The sequence below is a fragment of the Thalassophryne amazonica genome, chromosome 13, assembly GCF_902500255.1.
Source record: "Thalassophryne amazonica chromosome 13, fThaAma1.1, whole genome shotgun sequence".
In the NCBI taxonomy this organism is placed as follows: Eukaryota; Metazoa; Chordata; class Actinopteri; order Batrachoidiformes; family Batrachoididae; genus Thalassophryne; species Thalassophryne amazonica.
This window is the reverse complement of record NC_047115.1, coordinates 29,873,314-29,887,145: the sequence shown is the minus strand read 5'-3', so window position 1 is coordinate 29,887,145 and position 13,832 is coordinate 29,873,314. Positions and strand designations below refer to the sequence as shown.

General features: G+C 43.1%; 1 protein-coding gene across 9 annotated transcripts in view; it reads left to right on the top strand.

Annotated features, from left to right (window-relative positions):
• The window catches only part of LOC117523373 (transcription factor COE3), a 124,412-nt gene that overhangs the window by 67,742 nt on the left and 42,838 nt on the right, over window positions 1-13,832 (top strand). For 5 of the 9 annotated variants that reach the window (XR_004564487.1, XR_004564486.1, XM_034184872.1 and 2 more), the window contains exons 8-10: window positions 1,677-1,818; window positions 6,414-6,547; window positions 12,681-12,807. Coding sequence is in view for 7 of the 9 variants with exons in the window: in XM_034184872.1 (XP_034040763.1) it covers window positions 1,677-1,818; window positions 6,414-6,547; window positions 12,681-12,807 (403 nt within the window). In the remaining 2 variants the exon portion in view is untranslated. The remainder of the gene's footprint in view (window positions 1-1,676; window positions 1,819-6,413; window positions 6,548-12,680; window positions 12,808-13,832) is intronic. The other 4 variants (XM_034184874.1, XM_034184877.1, XM_034184873.1 and 1 more) reach the window with 2 other exon arrangements.

The window sequence follows — 13,832 nt, the reverse complement described above, 5'->3', positions numbered from 1 at the left end:
ATGTAACAACAGTGTTAACTCAGATCTGTCTGGCAGCGGAAACACATACCTCTCTATGCACGCATATGTGCAAGCACACACACATACACATATGATGCATGCACATATAATGCATGCACTTGCTTTCTCTGTTTCCCCATTTCCCTTTTCTTATCCACATGCGCACACATTTGCACGTGTGCTTTTCTTTACGACACTGAAATCCATCCTGGGCCATCTGAAAATGATTATTATTGCAGCTTGACAATACACTGAAATTTACACTAAAGGGCATGACCCCGAAGCACTTTCAGTGCTTATTTAACCCTCTTGCTTCTAATGTGTCAAGTTGAGCCTTGAAATTAATAACCCACACTATTGATCCATTTATCCAACCATCCATCCATCCTGCCTGGGCATTTCCACCTCGAACAGCTCACTAGGTCAAGGTGAGAGAGTTTAGTGTGATTTGTCCTATCTGGCTAACTACAAACTGCAGGGGGGCGTCCATCAATGCCAGCTGTGTGCTGTGATAGTCACAAACCCCAGCATCCTCCTGGAGGAAGCCCAGACATGAAACAGACAAGACAGGGTGTCCCGTCCTGATGTCACCACCATCAGACCTTCCCTGCCTTCTCAAATCTTCCCTCGGGGGGAATCTGGACTGATGGATGACAGCCACCAAGGGCTTTCACCTCTCACTTTTCTGCCAAAGGGAAAGCAAGAAAGTCACACCTACCCCGTAAAATGGAAATGTATACTTGAATCCAAAGCAGGCAGGGGATAAAAAAGCACATTTATTGTTATCATGGGGGAGGAAGAAGTGGATTTTTTTTTTTTTTTTGGATGATCATCTTTTATCTTCGGTGCAACAGTTAGTAGACTGCGCCATTTTCTCCTCAAATAGATTTGCCAGATGCTCCACTGTAGGTGTTTCTCTGACCAAAGTTGTGTATTCTGCATGCCTTCCACTCCACTTATTACCCCCCAAAACCAGCTGGAGGCCAGAGAGGGCCCAATCCATCATCCTCAGCTTGGCCCAGCTCTGAACCTGCTTGCAAGAATGGAGCTCTTTCACTTCCCTTTCTCTCCCCTCCGCTCCGTCTACCCGCCACGTTTCCCAAACCAACCAACCAAAAAAAAAAAAAAAGCTGCCCCCCCTCGCCCCCTTTAAATTCCACTGCTACACTGAGGTCACTTACCGGCGAAGCAAACCTGAGAGGGGCTCTGTGTTTCCGGCTCAGAAACACTTTGGCCATTCACACGCGGCTCGCTGTTTGGAGATGTGGTAGCCAAAAAAACAACAACAAAAATAAGCATTATGAAATATTGAGTGTGGCTTGGAATTTGATCCTAGTAAAATGTTTGCTGAGTGATGAGATGCCGTCGGATTCGGTTGCTAATGACTCCAGTAATATTTTAAAAGGGAGGCCTTCCTTCCTCAAATAGATGGATGAACTGATCAATAATTCTGAGCTTTGGTTATGATGACAGTTGGTCAAATGGGTAAATGGAAATGGTATTTTAGCGACTGAAAAAGACAATTAGCTGGGCACAAAGCAAAACAACCACTCTAATAAAAAATAAAAAAAAATCAGCTGATATTACGCAGATTTCTTACACCTGTTGTATGATTCTTTTTTCAACTTTTCTCCTACAAAGAGCAAAAAAATTCACTGTGTACTTTCCTTTTGCAGGTTGTCGTATCGACGACTGTCAATGTGGACGGCCACGTGTTGGCCGTCTCTGACAACATGTTCGTACACAACAATTCCAAGCATGGGCGAAGGGCTCGCAGACTCGACCCTTCAGAAGGTACGCCTCCTTATCTGGAAAATGGTAGGCACATTTTTACATCTTATAATTTGCTACGCTCGTTTCTCCTCTATTTTTTTCCCCACTTTCAGACACCTTTCCATCTTAGAATTCACAGGCTAGTAGTTGCTTCTAGTTGTGTAGAATTCTGCATCGCACCATCATTGCCATTTTACTTTTTAAGCTGCTTTTTGTTTTGTTTTTTTTTTGCTTCCCTCACACATGCTGCTGCATATGGAAATAGTGTGCATTACTCAGTGTGTTCACCATTTTTGATGCCATCACTTATGATGAAAATTAGGCATATGTGTGATTTAAACGTGCTATACTGTTTCCACATTTCTAACGCTTAAATGCACCTACATTTGTCCTAAAAGCTGATGTGAAACATGATCGTATTGCTTAAGAATTTGGCTGTGAGGTCAATTTCCTGTCATTGGGTTCTGCAGATTTAGCTGTGAGAGAGCTGAAACAGGGGAGGAAAGAGAAAGAAGGGGAGGGAAGGGTGGGTCGATGGTGTATGTGTGTGTGTGTGAATGGTGGTGGTGGTTGGGGGCGGGCGGGGGGTGGCCTATGAGGAAAACAGAACTTACTGTTTTTCTTCCAACTGATTCCATATGATAGACTGATTGCCTGCTCGGCCAAAAAAAGAGAGAAGAAGGACCACCAAACCATGGGAAATCCAAAAACTAAAATGCACTAAACATAACCTTATGACCCTCGTGGCCTCCACTCACAGATGGGAGCGCGCACAGCTGAAAGATTGTTCGGAAAAAAAAAAATGGAGAACTGACTCGGGCCAATTGTGCAAATTGCTTATCTTCAGATTTCAAGAGCCAATTACGGCTGGGCAAACAGTTTATATCCACCCCTGACTGAAGCAACCTTCTCTACACATTAATGGGCATTAATGGTTCTATGACCAAAAGCAAATGTAATGTTTAATACAACAACGACGACTAATAAAAAAAAACAAAGACCAGACAATTAATATATCTCGGTGCACTGCAGTCCTAGTGGGGGGAAAAAGCTAATCTATTTGTTTTTGTCTTTATTAATGACTCCTCTACTGGAGAACAAAATCAAATAATTAAAGTCCTGCCCGGAGCACCAAAGTCATTATGTTCACTGACGTTCTGTTTGTGTGTTTCACGTTTATGACACGATAGGTGTGGATCGCCTAGCAACCAGTTTCTTAATGAGGAGAGCAATTAAAGAGGTTGAGCCCTCGCCTCCGTGTTCCCCCGCTCCCGTGGGACCCCCCATGTTTTGTGTGTATGCGTGTGTGTGTGTATCTTCACAGGTTACCCCGACCCATCCTTCTCCTCGCCGCACTCTTCAAAGCGGCAGAGTGACGCCCCGTAAAGAACGAAAAGAAGCGATTGTCAACCGCCCAGTTGAACACGTCTTTGCATAATAACTTTGATACACCTTCCCTTTGCTTAAACACTTGCGTCTTTTAAGCTGAGATCTGTAACAACCCCCCCCCAAAGAGCTTGCAGTCTCAACTCCACAACAAACTAATTTAACATGCTTCGTTCACTTTGTTTGAGTCACCTTTAACAAATGGTAGACGCGACACTAGAGAAAAGGCTGCCCAGTCATAAAATGTAATTGCAGCCGTGTCCTCCATCGTGCTCTGACAGACAGCGTGCTTTAAATTAGCAACACATTCTTCCTCAGGAGTTCACTGGGCCAGAAGCTCCACTGACTGACTGACTGTGATGCATCCTTCCTCTCAGAGGTGCTGCCCCCTGTTGGTGCAAAGAAGGGATAGCCTGTGGATGACAGAACATCACCATGTGACACTTTTTGTGTGTGTGTGTGTGTGTGTGTGTGTGTGTGTGTGTGTGTGTGTGTGTGTGTGTGTGTGTGTGTGTGTGTGTGTGTGTGTGTGTGTGTGTGTGTGTGTGTGTGTGCACTTGCTTGCACTGTCACACGACAAGCATATTATGCATTCAGACACGAACGTGCTTTGTGGCTGCCTGTCACTCAAAAACATATGGATTCAGGCTCAAAGGTGCATAAACATGCACAAATAGCTTAGCCTTTCAGACGGAGCATCACCCCCAATAACCCCCCCCACGATGCATGCAGACACACATAGACTCGTGCTCGCTTGCAGACACACGTTCCTCAGCTCGGTTCCACCGTTACAGAGCCCCAGACGATATAGGAAACTCAGTGCAGAGCCTGCAGCGCCTGCCTCATTTGCATGCCAAGTGGCTGTAATGCTGTTAGGGTTTATGCAATAAAGACAAGTGAATCCAGACTGCTGGGCCTACGAGGAAGAAAGAGAGGGAGAAAAGAAGTGGGGAAAGGAGAGAGTGATGGAGAGAGTATGAGATAGAGAGAGAGAGCGAGAGGGAGAGAGACAGAGACAGAGAGAGAGAGCGAGAGAGTCAAAGGGAACAGATGGCCCAGGGAGAGGTAAAAGGTATAATCCCATCAGCTGCACTATCAACCGACCATCTGGACATCCCACAGCACAATTACAACACATTTCAGCAGGCAGAACAAAGGACGGCTTCGTGGGGCCACATCAGACCTGTTTGAGTGTCACAGTACTAGATCTTTGGATCATTTACGTCTAGACCTAACTAGAGTAGAAAATATCAGGACTGATCACGGGCTGTTTTACAACCAGCGGCGGCTCTTCAAGTCAACACAAGTGGACAACCCCACCCCCCATCAAAAAAACAAACAAACAAAACAAAACAAAACAGTGTAACGTTTCAGGAAAGGTGACATAAATTCAGCTCGGCTGTAGCTGAAAGTTTGCAGTGACTTAGTGATGCAGCACTCGCTCTTTGCATCCTCATGCGTCCGCTCCTCGTGATGCCTATCATCTGTTGGGGGGGGTGCATTGTGCGTGTCTGTCATCAGATCGCCTGCGCTGACTGTGTAATCCACTTTGCCACGGTCTCCATTCAGCACATGCTCCCCGCGCTGTCTGTGCATTGAGACATATGCAAATTTTTTTTTTTTTTTTTTTGGCGGCAGAAGGGTGGACGGCTTAGGGTCTGAGTCGCTGCCTCTCCATGGGTCCTTCTGTGTGTGCACGGAGGGCGGCGGTGGGGGAGCTGGGATTTCCGACGTAGCGTGTCTGCGTTTGTGTGCATGCGTGATTGTGTGTTCCTGTCGTCGGGTTCAAGCTGCAGCTGCAACACCAACACCCCCCCCCGCCCACACCGCAACAGTCACCGTCACCATCAGGCCCGCTCCTTACCACCACCACCACCTCCTCCTCCTCCTTCCTGCACCCCGCCATCCCCAAAGTCAATTTGTTTACAGTAATTTTGAAGGGTGAATTATTTGCTGTAATCGTCCGCACTGATGAAGGTCAGGCCCTTAGAGGGGGCCCGGCGTGCCCATAGAGGGTTGGTCCTCTTTCAGATGCTCCGCTTCGCAATTAAGGAAAGCAAATGTCACTCCTCCAGGCCTCACAAATGAAAATCTGTACGGGGTGATTAGCATGAAGTCAACAGCGCCTGTTAAAGTCAGATTCCCTGTAGTACCGGTGTGTGTGCGTGCACTTTATGGGCAGCGAGAGAGAGCAAACATGACCTGAACAGACCCAACAGCAAAGCAAACAATGGGAGATGTCTTGTCGGAGGTGATCCGTACAACAATGGCCGACTGTGATTTACTTACTGGATGGGGAAGGATAATAGAGGTGTAGAACTGAGCGTGCAAAGAAAGGGAACTTGCTGAAATAGTTGCTCACGCTTTGAGAAGCGGGAAGAAAAAAACCCCCCACACACATAGTTCGGAGTGTATTAAAATATATTGATGGAAATAGATTAAATTTGATATTGCTATTTTATGGCTAGCTGTCATGCTATTTGTGTTGTAAACACAGTGTTGTGCCGCGCACCATATTAAGGTAATGCATCAAATGACAGTGAATGTGCGGCACCAGATCACTCAAATTAGATTATAATAACAACGCGGAGTGTTGATGAATGGTGGCGCTAGGTAGCAGAAGTCATGCCAGATGAAAAGCATTGTAATAAACAATATGAAATGGATTGAATCGATCACAAAAAGGGAAAAAAAAGACCCTCAATCTGAATAATTCATGAGTGTATTTCACGTTATGAAACCTGAAGCGACACCGTGCGCCTGCACTCTACTGTATACGCAGAACAAAGGTAATGAAACAAACATGAAACAGCAAAGCTTGAGCTTGTCATTTCCACTTTAACAGCCTGTATTCTTGACTCATTTGAGATTTATTCAACTTTGAAATTTTACTGTACGTGCCGGCGGCGTGCTTAATCAATTCTGATAGCTACATTTGCCCTGACACGTAATTTGCTCTATCAAATCATTTTCCTGGTGAGCCCGGCGTTTAGCCTTTGTGAAGTGGACCATTTGAAGGGTCTGCTTAACTACACCACTCCAGCGCGTTGATAAATGATTTTGATTCTCATGCCTTAAAGGACAAATCCATCATTTTTTTTTCCAGGGGGCAATTTTCATGATATGTCTTTGTGAGGCAGACAGGAAGGGATGAACGTAGAGGTGATGCAGTGATATGTCTGTGTGAAAAGAGATATGGACTTGAGTGCTGGAGCCCAGGTGCTGAATTTGCTCTTCTCTTTGTCTTGGATAAGCAGCCACCCCATGCATCAAGGCTATCAGCCCCAGTGAGGGATGGACCACCGGAGGAGCCACTGTCATCCTCATTGGCGACAACTTCTTCGATGGCCTACAAGTTGTGTTTGGCACCATGCTCGTATGGAGCGAGGTGACGTCTCAATTTATCCGCATGCTTTTAGATCTCTTGCAACATTTATTAACAGCCCCCCCTCTCCCATGTGGAGTATACAGGTTATGGCATCATTTGTGTCTACAGTCCTGTTTTTTTTTTTTTTTTTTTAAAAGATGGATTTTAAAATATCTTCAGAAATAAATGCAAATGAACATATTTTGTATGAGCAGAATAATTCATGAAAAATCTTGTTATTGACAACAAAAACAACAACAACAGCAGCAACTAAGCCAATGCTTTCATATAGTGAAATAAGACATATATTAAATGAACGCCTGACACAATTATTGGCAAACTTTGATATGAATCATAAAATTAAAAATAAAGAATAAGGACAAGATTAAGAGAGAATATAGACAATTAGAAGAAAAATGAATGTAAGTGCTGAAATGTAAGGCTTTCACATTACTGATGATGATATTCACCCTATGCTTGGTGACCTGATGATGAGACGGCATTGGGGTTGGACTTGAGGAAACAAATGGACTTTTAAATTTTGTTTTAAGGACCAGAGAATACTAGATTTATCTTCTTTTTGCTCCTTTTTGTTCATGAAAATGCTTACGTAACAAGGAAATGACTGAATGAAGTGACACGAACAAATGAACAAATAAAGTGAAAGTGATAAATTTACATTAAATTGTCATTTTCACAGCAGATGTCATGAGGTACATCAGGAGATGGATACATAAACATTTCCAAGTCACTGAATATCTCTTGGATTTCATTTACATTAATCAAGTTGTTAAGCGGACAAACGTTTCTTACGCCCCCTGGATGCTACACCAGTCCATTGCAGGTTACTCCCCTGGCCAAGATTGGTACCCATTTACAGCTGGGTGGACTGAGACAATGCAGACATGTCACTTGTCCAAGGGCTCAGATAGATAGTATCAACAAGAACTGAACTCAGGTCTATATAGTGGGAGTGCAACTTCTATCTCATTGGGCTGGAAGAGGTAGTTGTCAACGCATGAGCATCCATACAAGGAGTAGACTAGTGAGGGAAGCTACCAAGAGGCCCAACCAACTCTGAAGGAGTGATAGACTTTAGCAGCTGTCATTGGAGAAATTGGGCAGAGTGCAGCTATTGTCCGTTGCAGGAGTCACAGCGTCATGGTGGAGCAGAGAAGGACTTTGTGGCAAACAAACCGCCAATTAAATCTAGTCTCAATTCTCCCATGAGCCATTTGGCAAACTGTAACTGAAACTAGCAACAGTGGTGTTAGTGGCCACCATGACCCTGTGCTTCACAACAAGGCTGGCAAATCCCATGCAAGCAACAGGGCTATTCTGTACAAACATTCCTATTTAAACTCATATGTAATACGAGTACAACAACTGTAAATTATGTTAAAAGATGCCATCATGGCCCAAAATAGGAGGTTTACTGGTTGTCAGCTCTGTCTATCATAATCCAAAATTTCAGCACTGAATATATGCAGTTATGAAGTTACTGATGGAAATTTCATGATCCCACTCACTCATTGTGACTCCCGTCCTCTCATATACATGCCCTGCTAATAGCACAGAATTTCACTTGTTCTTTTCAAGAAAAAACATTCTCTGTTCCACTCCACCCTGAACCTGTGTCACTGCTGATGCAAATGACAAAAGTTGATCTGTGCACAATTTTCATATACAGTACTCATGGTGCTTTACAATGATGCCTAATATTCACATGCAGACACACTGACACACCGATGTCAGCGTGCTACTATGCAAGACACCCAGCTGCACACTGCGAGCAACTGGAGGATTGAGGACCTTGCTCAAGGGCACCATAGTGAATTTCCCGTCTGATGGGGAGTCAGATCCTCATCAAATCTGCAAGCGACGCATCAAAGTTAACTACTGTCTAATCACTACATCCTCATTATGTGCACTTCTAATTTGGTGTTACAAAATGATAGTATTTATTGTTTTGGGGCTTGTACAGCAAAGACTTAAGTGAGCTGGAGAATGTGTGTTTATAATACAACCCTAATTCCAATGAAGTTGGGACGTTATGTGGAATGTAAATAAAAACAGAACACAATGATTTGCAAATCCTCTTCAACCTATATTCAATTGAATACACCACAAAGACAAGATATTTAATGTTCAAACTGATAGACTTTTTTGTTTTTGTGCAAATATTTGCTCATTTTGAAATGGATGCCTGCAGCACAGTTCAAAAAAGTTGGGACAGGGCAACAAAAGACAGGGAAAGTTGATGAATGCTCAAAGAACACCTAATTGGAAACAAGTGAGTGTCATGATTGGGTATAAAAAGAGCATCCCCAAAAGGCTCAGCCGTTCACAAGCAAAGATGGGGCGAGGATCACCACTTTGTAAACAACTGCATGAAAAAAATAGTCCAACAGTTTAAGACTATTTCAACATTCAGTTGCAAGGAATTTAGGGATTCCATCATGTACAGTCCATAATATAATCAGAAGATTCAGAGAATCTGGAGAACTTTCTAGACGTATAAGCGGCAAGGCCAAAAACCAACATTGAATGCTCGTGACCTTCGATCCCTCAGGCGGCACTGCATTAAAAACTGACATTATTGTGTAAAGGATCAACAACATCCAGAAATGCTGCCGTCTTCTCTTGCCCCGAGCTCATTTGAAATGAACAGACGCAAAGTGGAAAAGTGTGCTGTGGTCTGATGAGTCCACATTTCAAATTGTTTTTGGAAATCATGGATGTCGTGTCCTCCAGACAAAAGAGGAAAAAGATCATCCAGATTGTTACCAGCGCAAAGTTCAAAAGCCAGCATCTGTGATGGTTTGGGGGTGTGTTAGTGCCCACGGCATGGGCAACTTACACATCTGTGATGGCACCATCAGTGCTGAAAGGTACATCCAGGTTTTGCAGCAACACATGCTGCCATCCAAGCAACGTCTTTTTCAGGGACGTCCCTGCTTATTTCAGCAAGACAATGCCAAGCCACATTCTGCACGTGTTACAACAGCGTGGCTTCGTAGTAAAAGAGCACAGGTACTAGACTGGCCTGCCTGCAGTCCAGACCTGTCGCCCATTGAAAATGTGTGGCGCATTATGAAGCACAAAATACGACAATGGAGACTCCGGACTGTTGAACAACTGAAGTCGTACATCAAACAAGAATGGGAAAGAATTCCACCTACAAAGCTTCAACAATTAGTGTCCTAAGTTCCCAAATGCTTATTGAGTGTTGTTAGAAGGAAAGGTGATGTAACACAGTGGTAAACATACCACTGTCCCAGCTTTTTTGAAACGTGTTGCAGGCATCCATTTCAAAATGAGCAAATATTTGCACAAAAACAATAAAGTTTATCAGTTTGAACATTAAACATCTTGTCTTTGTGGTGTATTCAATTGAATATAGGTTGAAGAGGATTTGCAAATCATTGTATTCTGTTTTTATTTACATTTTACACCACGTCCCAACTTCACTGGAATTGGGGCAGTAGCTCAACATCCAATAAATGCTATTATCGTGTATATTTCCAACATTAAAAGGGAGCTAATGAGGAAAAAGTGATTCAGATCTGGTGAATTTTGATGCACCAGATCAATAAAAAAAAACAAAACAAAAAAAAAACTGAGAATGGGGACGACAACAAAACTTTTCTGTTTGTATTTGTCAATGACTGATGTAGATGAAGTCCATGACATCTTCAGTGAGTTGGAAAAATGTCCATCTTTCCATCCTCTGACCTGTCTTAAGAAAACTGGCTGCAAAAGTGATGATTTAATGTAAATTTATCAAAGTGTGCTAATAATTGTGCCACATGTACATTTTGTGTCTATATATATTTTTTATTTAACTTTATGAATGTTTTTTGTTGCTGTTGTCATTCAGTAACTTTTGACATTTTCTTAAATAGTTTGATAATATATACAATTTATTAATTTGCATTTATTTTTGGAAATATTTTAAATTCTGTTTCTAAAAAGCAAGCGTGCCAACACTTTGTTGGTTTGTGGGAAAGACGCATAAAGACAGAACTAGAGGGCTGACTCCCTATACTGTGTATGTATTGCAAGTGTGCCACCGTGGGGAGCCGTCGGCCATCCCTGAATGGGTCAAGAAGTGCTCATGAACAATGAAAACTAGTCACTCAACAAGGAAGCAGTACATAAATTTATTGTAGCAAACTCATAAAAATAAAATGATTAATAGTACTTATTACAAATGCATTTGATAACAAGAGCAATCTGAGATTTCTGATGTCTGCCAAGGATTGACGAGGACTCAAAATAAAAGATATGTGATTCACATCATGACCCGGACTTTACTTGGATCTGGATTCCACAACACAATGCAATAATTGCATACTGATCCAGAATTGTCCAACTGAGATGTTGTAAGGTGTTGTTGATCTTTAATTCACAAGCTGAAACAAAATAGCATCTTCTTGATCAAGGTTTTACATTGTGATGTTGTAGCTTTCTGCTGCAAAACCTGCATATTGATCCAGATTACTCCCAACAAATCCTGAGCTAGATCGGGATCCGGATCAGCTCCAAAATTCAGTGGAGTCTTCTTCCATGCCTTAATATCTATCTGTGTTGGAAATTTCACCAGAATCCATGAAGTAGTTTTGAAGTAATACTGCAGAGACTAAATAAAGTGAAATCTTGATCCAGATCACCTCCAAAATTTAATGTTGTCTTCCGTGGCTTAATATGTATCTGTGGTGAAAATGTTGTCTAAGTCGGTGCAATACTTTTGAAGTAATGCTTAAAAGTCTACAAAGCGAAATCCTGACCCAGAATCCAGATCTGGATCCAAAATTTAATGGAGTCTTCCATGGAATAATATGTATCTGTGGTGAAAATGTTTTTTTTAATCAAAATCCGTGCAGTAGTTCTGATGTAATCCTGCCAACAGACAACACACACACACACACACACACACACACACACACACACACACACACACACACACACACACACACACACACACACACACACACACACACACACACCACAGAGCTGGGTAAAGAATAATAAATAGTTCACAGGTAAACAAACCTGTTGTTCTACATTGCAGAGCGTTGCTTTTATTTCGTTGAGTCGCTGCAAGTTGACCCACTGAGTGATGGCGACGCTGCACACTGAACGGCTCATGGTCACATCTCTAGTTCTTCTATCTTAGAAGATGGTCCTTGACTTAAAAAAGAGGTTGATCAAATGTTGGTGGATCTGGATCTGCCTCAATATATATATTTTTTTCTTTTTCTTCCACATAGCAAGAATCTACTTTACTAAGATGTTTACCTGTGGGGAACTACAGGTTCTAGATATGGCTGTTTGTACTGTATACAGAGGACAGCTATCTTTTGGGGAAACTCTGTTTACAGTTACGCTACATTTTTTAAATATTGACACAGAAATATTTCTTGCCTTTTATGAAAGTCTTTATTGATGGTTTAAGCTGTTTTCAGTTGTGTTCAGTTTTCTAAAAAGAATTGTTGTCAATAAGGTTTTCTGAAGCTAACCAGTACAATATTCCATGTAAAGAAATTACAAATAACTGAAGTTTTGTATTTGCACTGTGACAGTATTCACATTAGATCAATTTTTTTTTTTGGTTTGTGTGAGACATTGTTGAGACACAGTTCTGCTGTTTTGCCTACAGTCTGAACATGTTAATTGTAGGTTTGGGATCACATGCATACAGAAAATGTCCAGATTTGAATCTGCTGTCTGGGATGTTAGAGGATGGACAGACTGATGAATTCTGTGAGGTCTGCAGCAACCTCACAAGCTTTTATTTTGAAATACAGGCTCTTATTGTGGAAGTGCGTATTGGTCCAATCACCTTGCTGTTTTCAAGACTTGAATCCTCGGGTGCCAAAGGACGAAAGTCAGCTCTTTCTGGATACACAAACACACAGAGGCCACTTCCCTTTTATTATATGGATGATGTCATAAAGATCTGTAGTTATCTTGCAGACAAATAAGCTGTTAACCTTGATGGCATGCCTCGTAGTTTCCTCAAACAACTTGTGTCAAATGCAGCTAAGACTTTGCTTAGATAGAAAATCTTTACTTCGAACAATGTGTATGTGAAATTCTCCAGCTCTTTGTCATGGAGGACTCATTTCTTTTCATTTCCTCTGCAATCCAGCTGATAACTCCCCACGCCATCCGCGTACAGACTCCACCCCGGCACATCCCTGGTGTTGTGGAAGTCACGCTGTCCTACAAGTCCAAGCAGTTCTGCAAAGGTGCTCCTGGGAGATTTGTCTACACTGGTGAGTCAAAACCTTCTTTTCCTCTTTCTTTTCCTGCAGGCTGTTGGCTTCCATCCCTCCTTCTCCTCCTCCTCCTCCTATCTGGATGGAGCCTTCATCCCTGAGCGCAAGTCGCTCATAGTGAACTAGCCAAGGCCCCGCTTGCTGATTGCTAAATGTGTGAGATCTGCACTGCTAGTGAAAAGGTGTTTCGTGGAGGGGCTCCTCCAAGTGCAACTCGATCCCCCACTGACCTGTCATCGAACACGGCTTCTGCCAAGCTCCGTTAAACTCATGCTGTCAGGACACCTCATTCTGCCAGTTCTCTTCATCTGCTTTGTTGTGAGACAGATCATGCTTTCGACTAATTTGCTGATTTTTGTCAGACAAAATGTGGTTTTGTTCTTTTTTTTTGGGCTCTCTCTCCATGAATAAGAGTAGCAGGCAAACCCGAGGTTCCATCTGTGGTTGTCCTCGTGTATGTGGACATTGATATGAAGTAAGGGATGTGATTATCTTTGCTAACAGAAGGAAGTGGTGGTCTTATCTGTCATCATTGGTGAGGAGACAGAGGTTGCAGGGAGGGTCACAGCCTGTCTGACCTGGAAGCCTCTGTCTGTTCTAACTCTGATGGACGGAATGAAACAGGGGCGCGTCATAGCCGCTCTCACTTCCCCCAGCAGCAACCCCCAGGCCTCCAACACAACCCTGGCCTTGAGCACAGCAGAACTGCAAAGTGGGGGCTGCCCACCCAACCTCCCCCTTGGAAACCCCCAACCAGACCCCTCCGTCTTGGGGCAGCTGTTTCTCATCAAGTCTCCCCCATCACTACCCAAACCTCCAACGCCGTGCCACCCCTCCCCACCTAACCTTCCCCTTCTTCTCCAACCGTGCAGTCTGGCCCAGATCTCCTGCATTTAACCTTCCTAGCAGGAGTGGAGCAGAGGCCAACAAGGCACCGGGATAATGAAACAGGAGAGTAGTGTGGCTGCTAAGTGTATATGAGTCTGTTTGTGTGAGAGCAAAAAGTACCCAAGTGTGTGTGT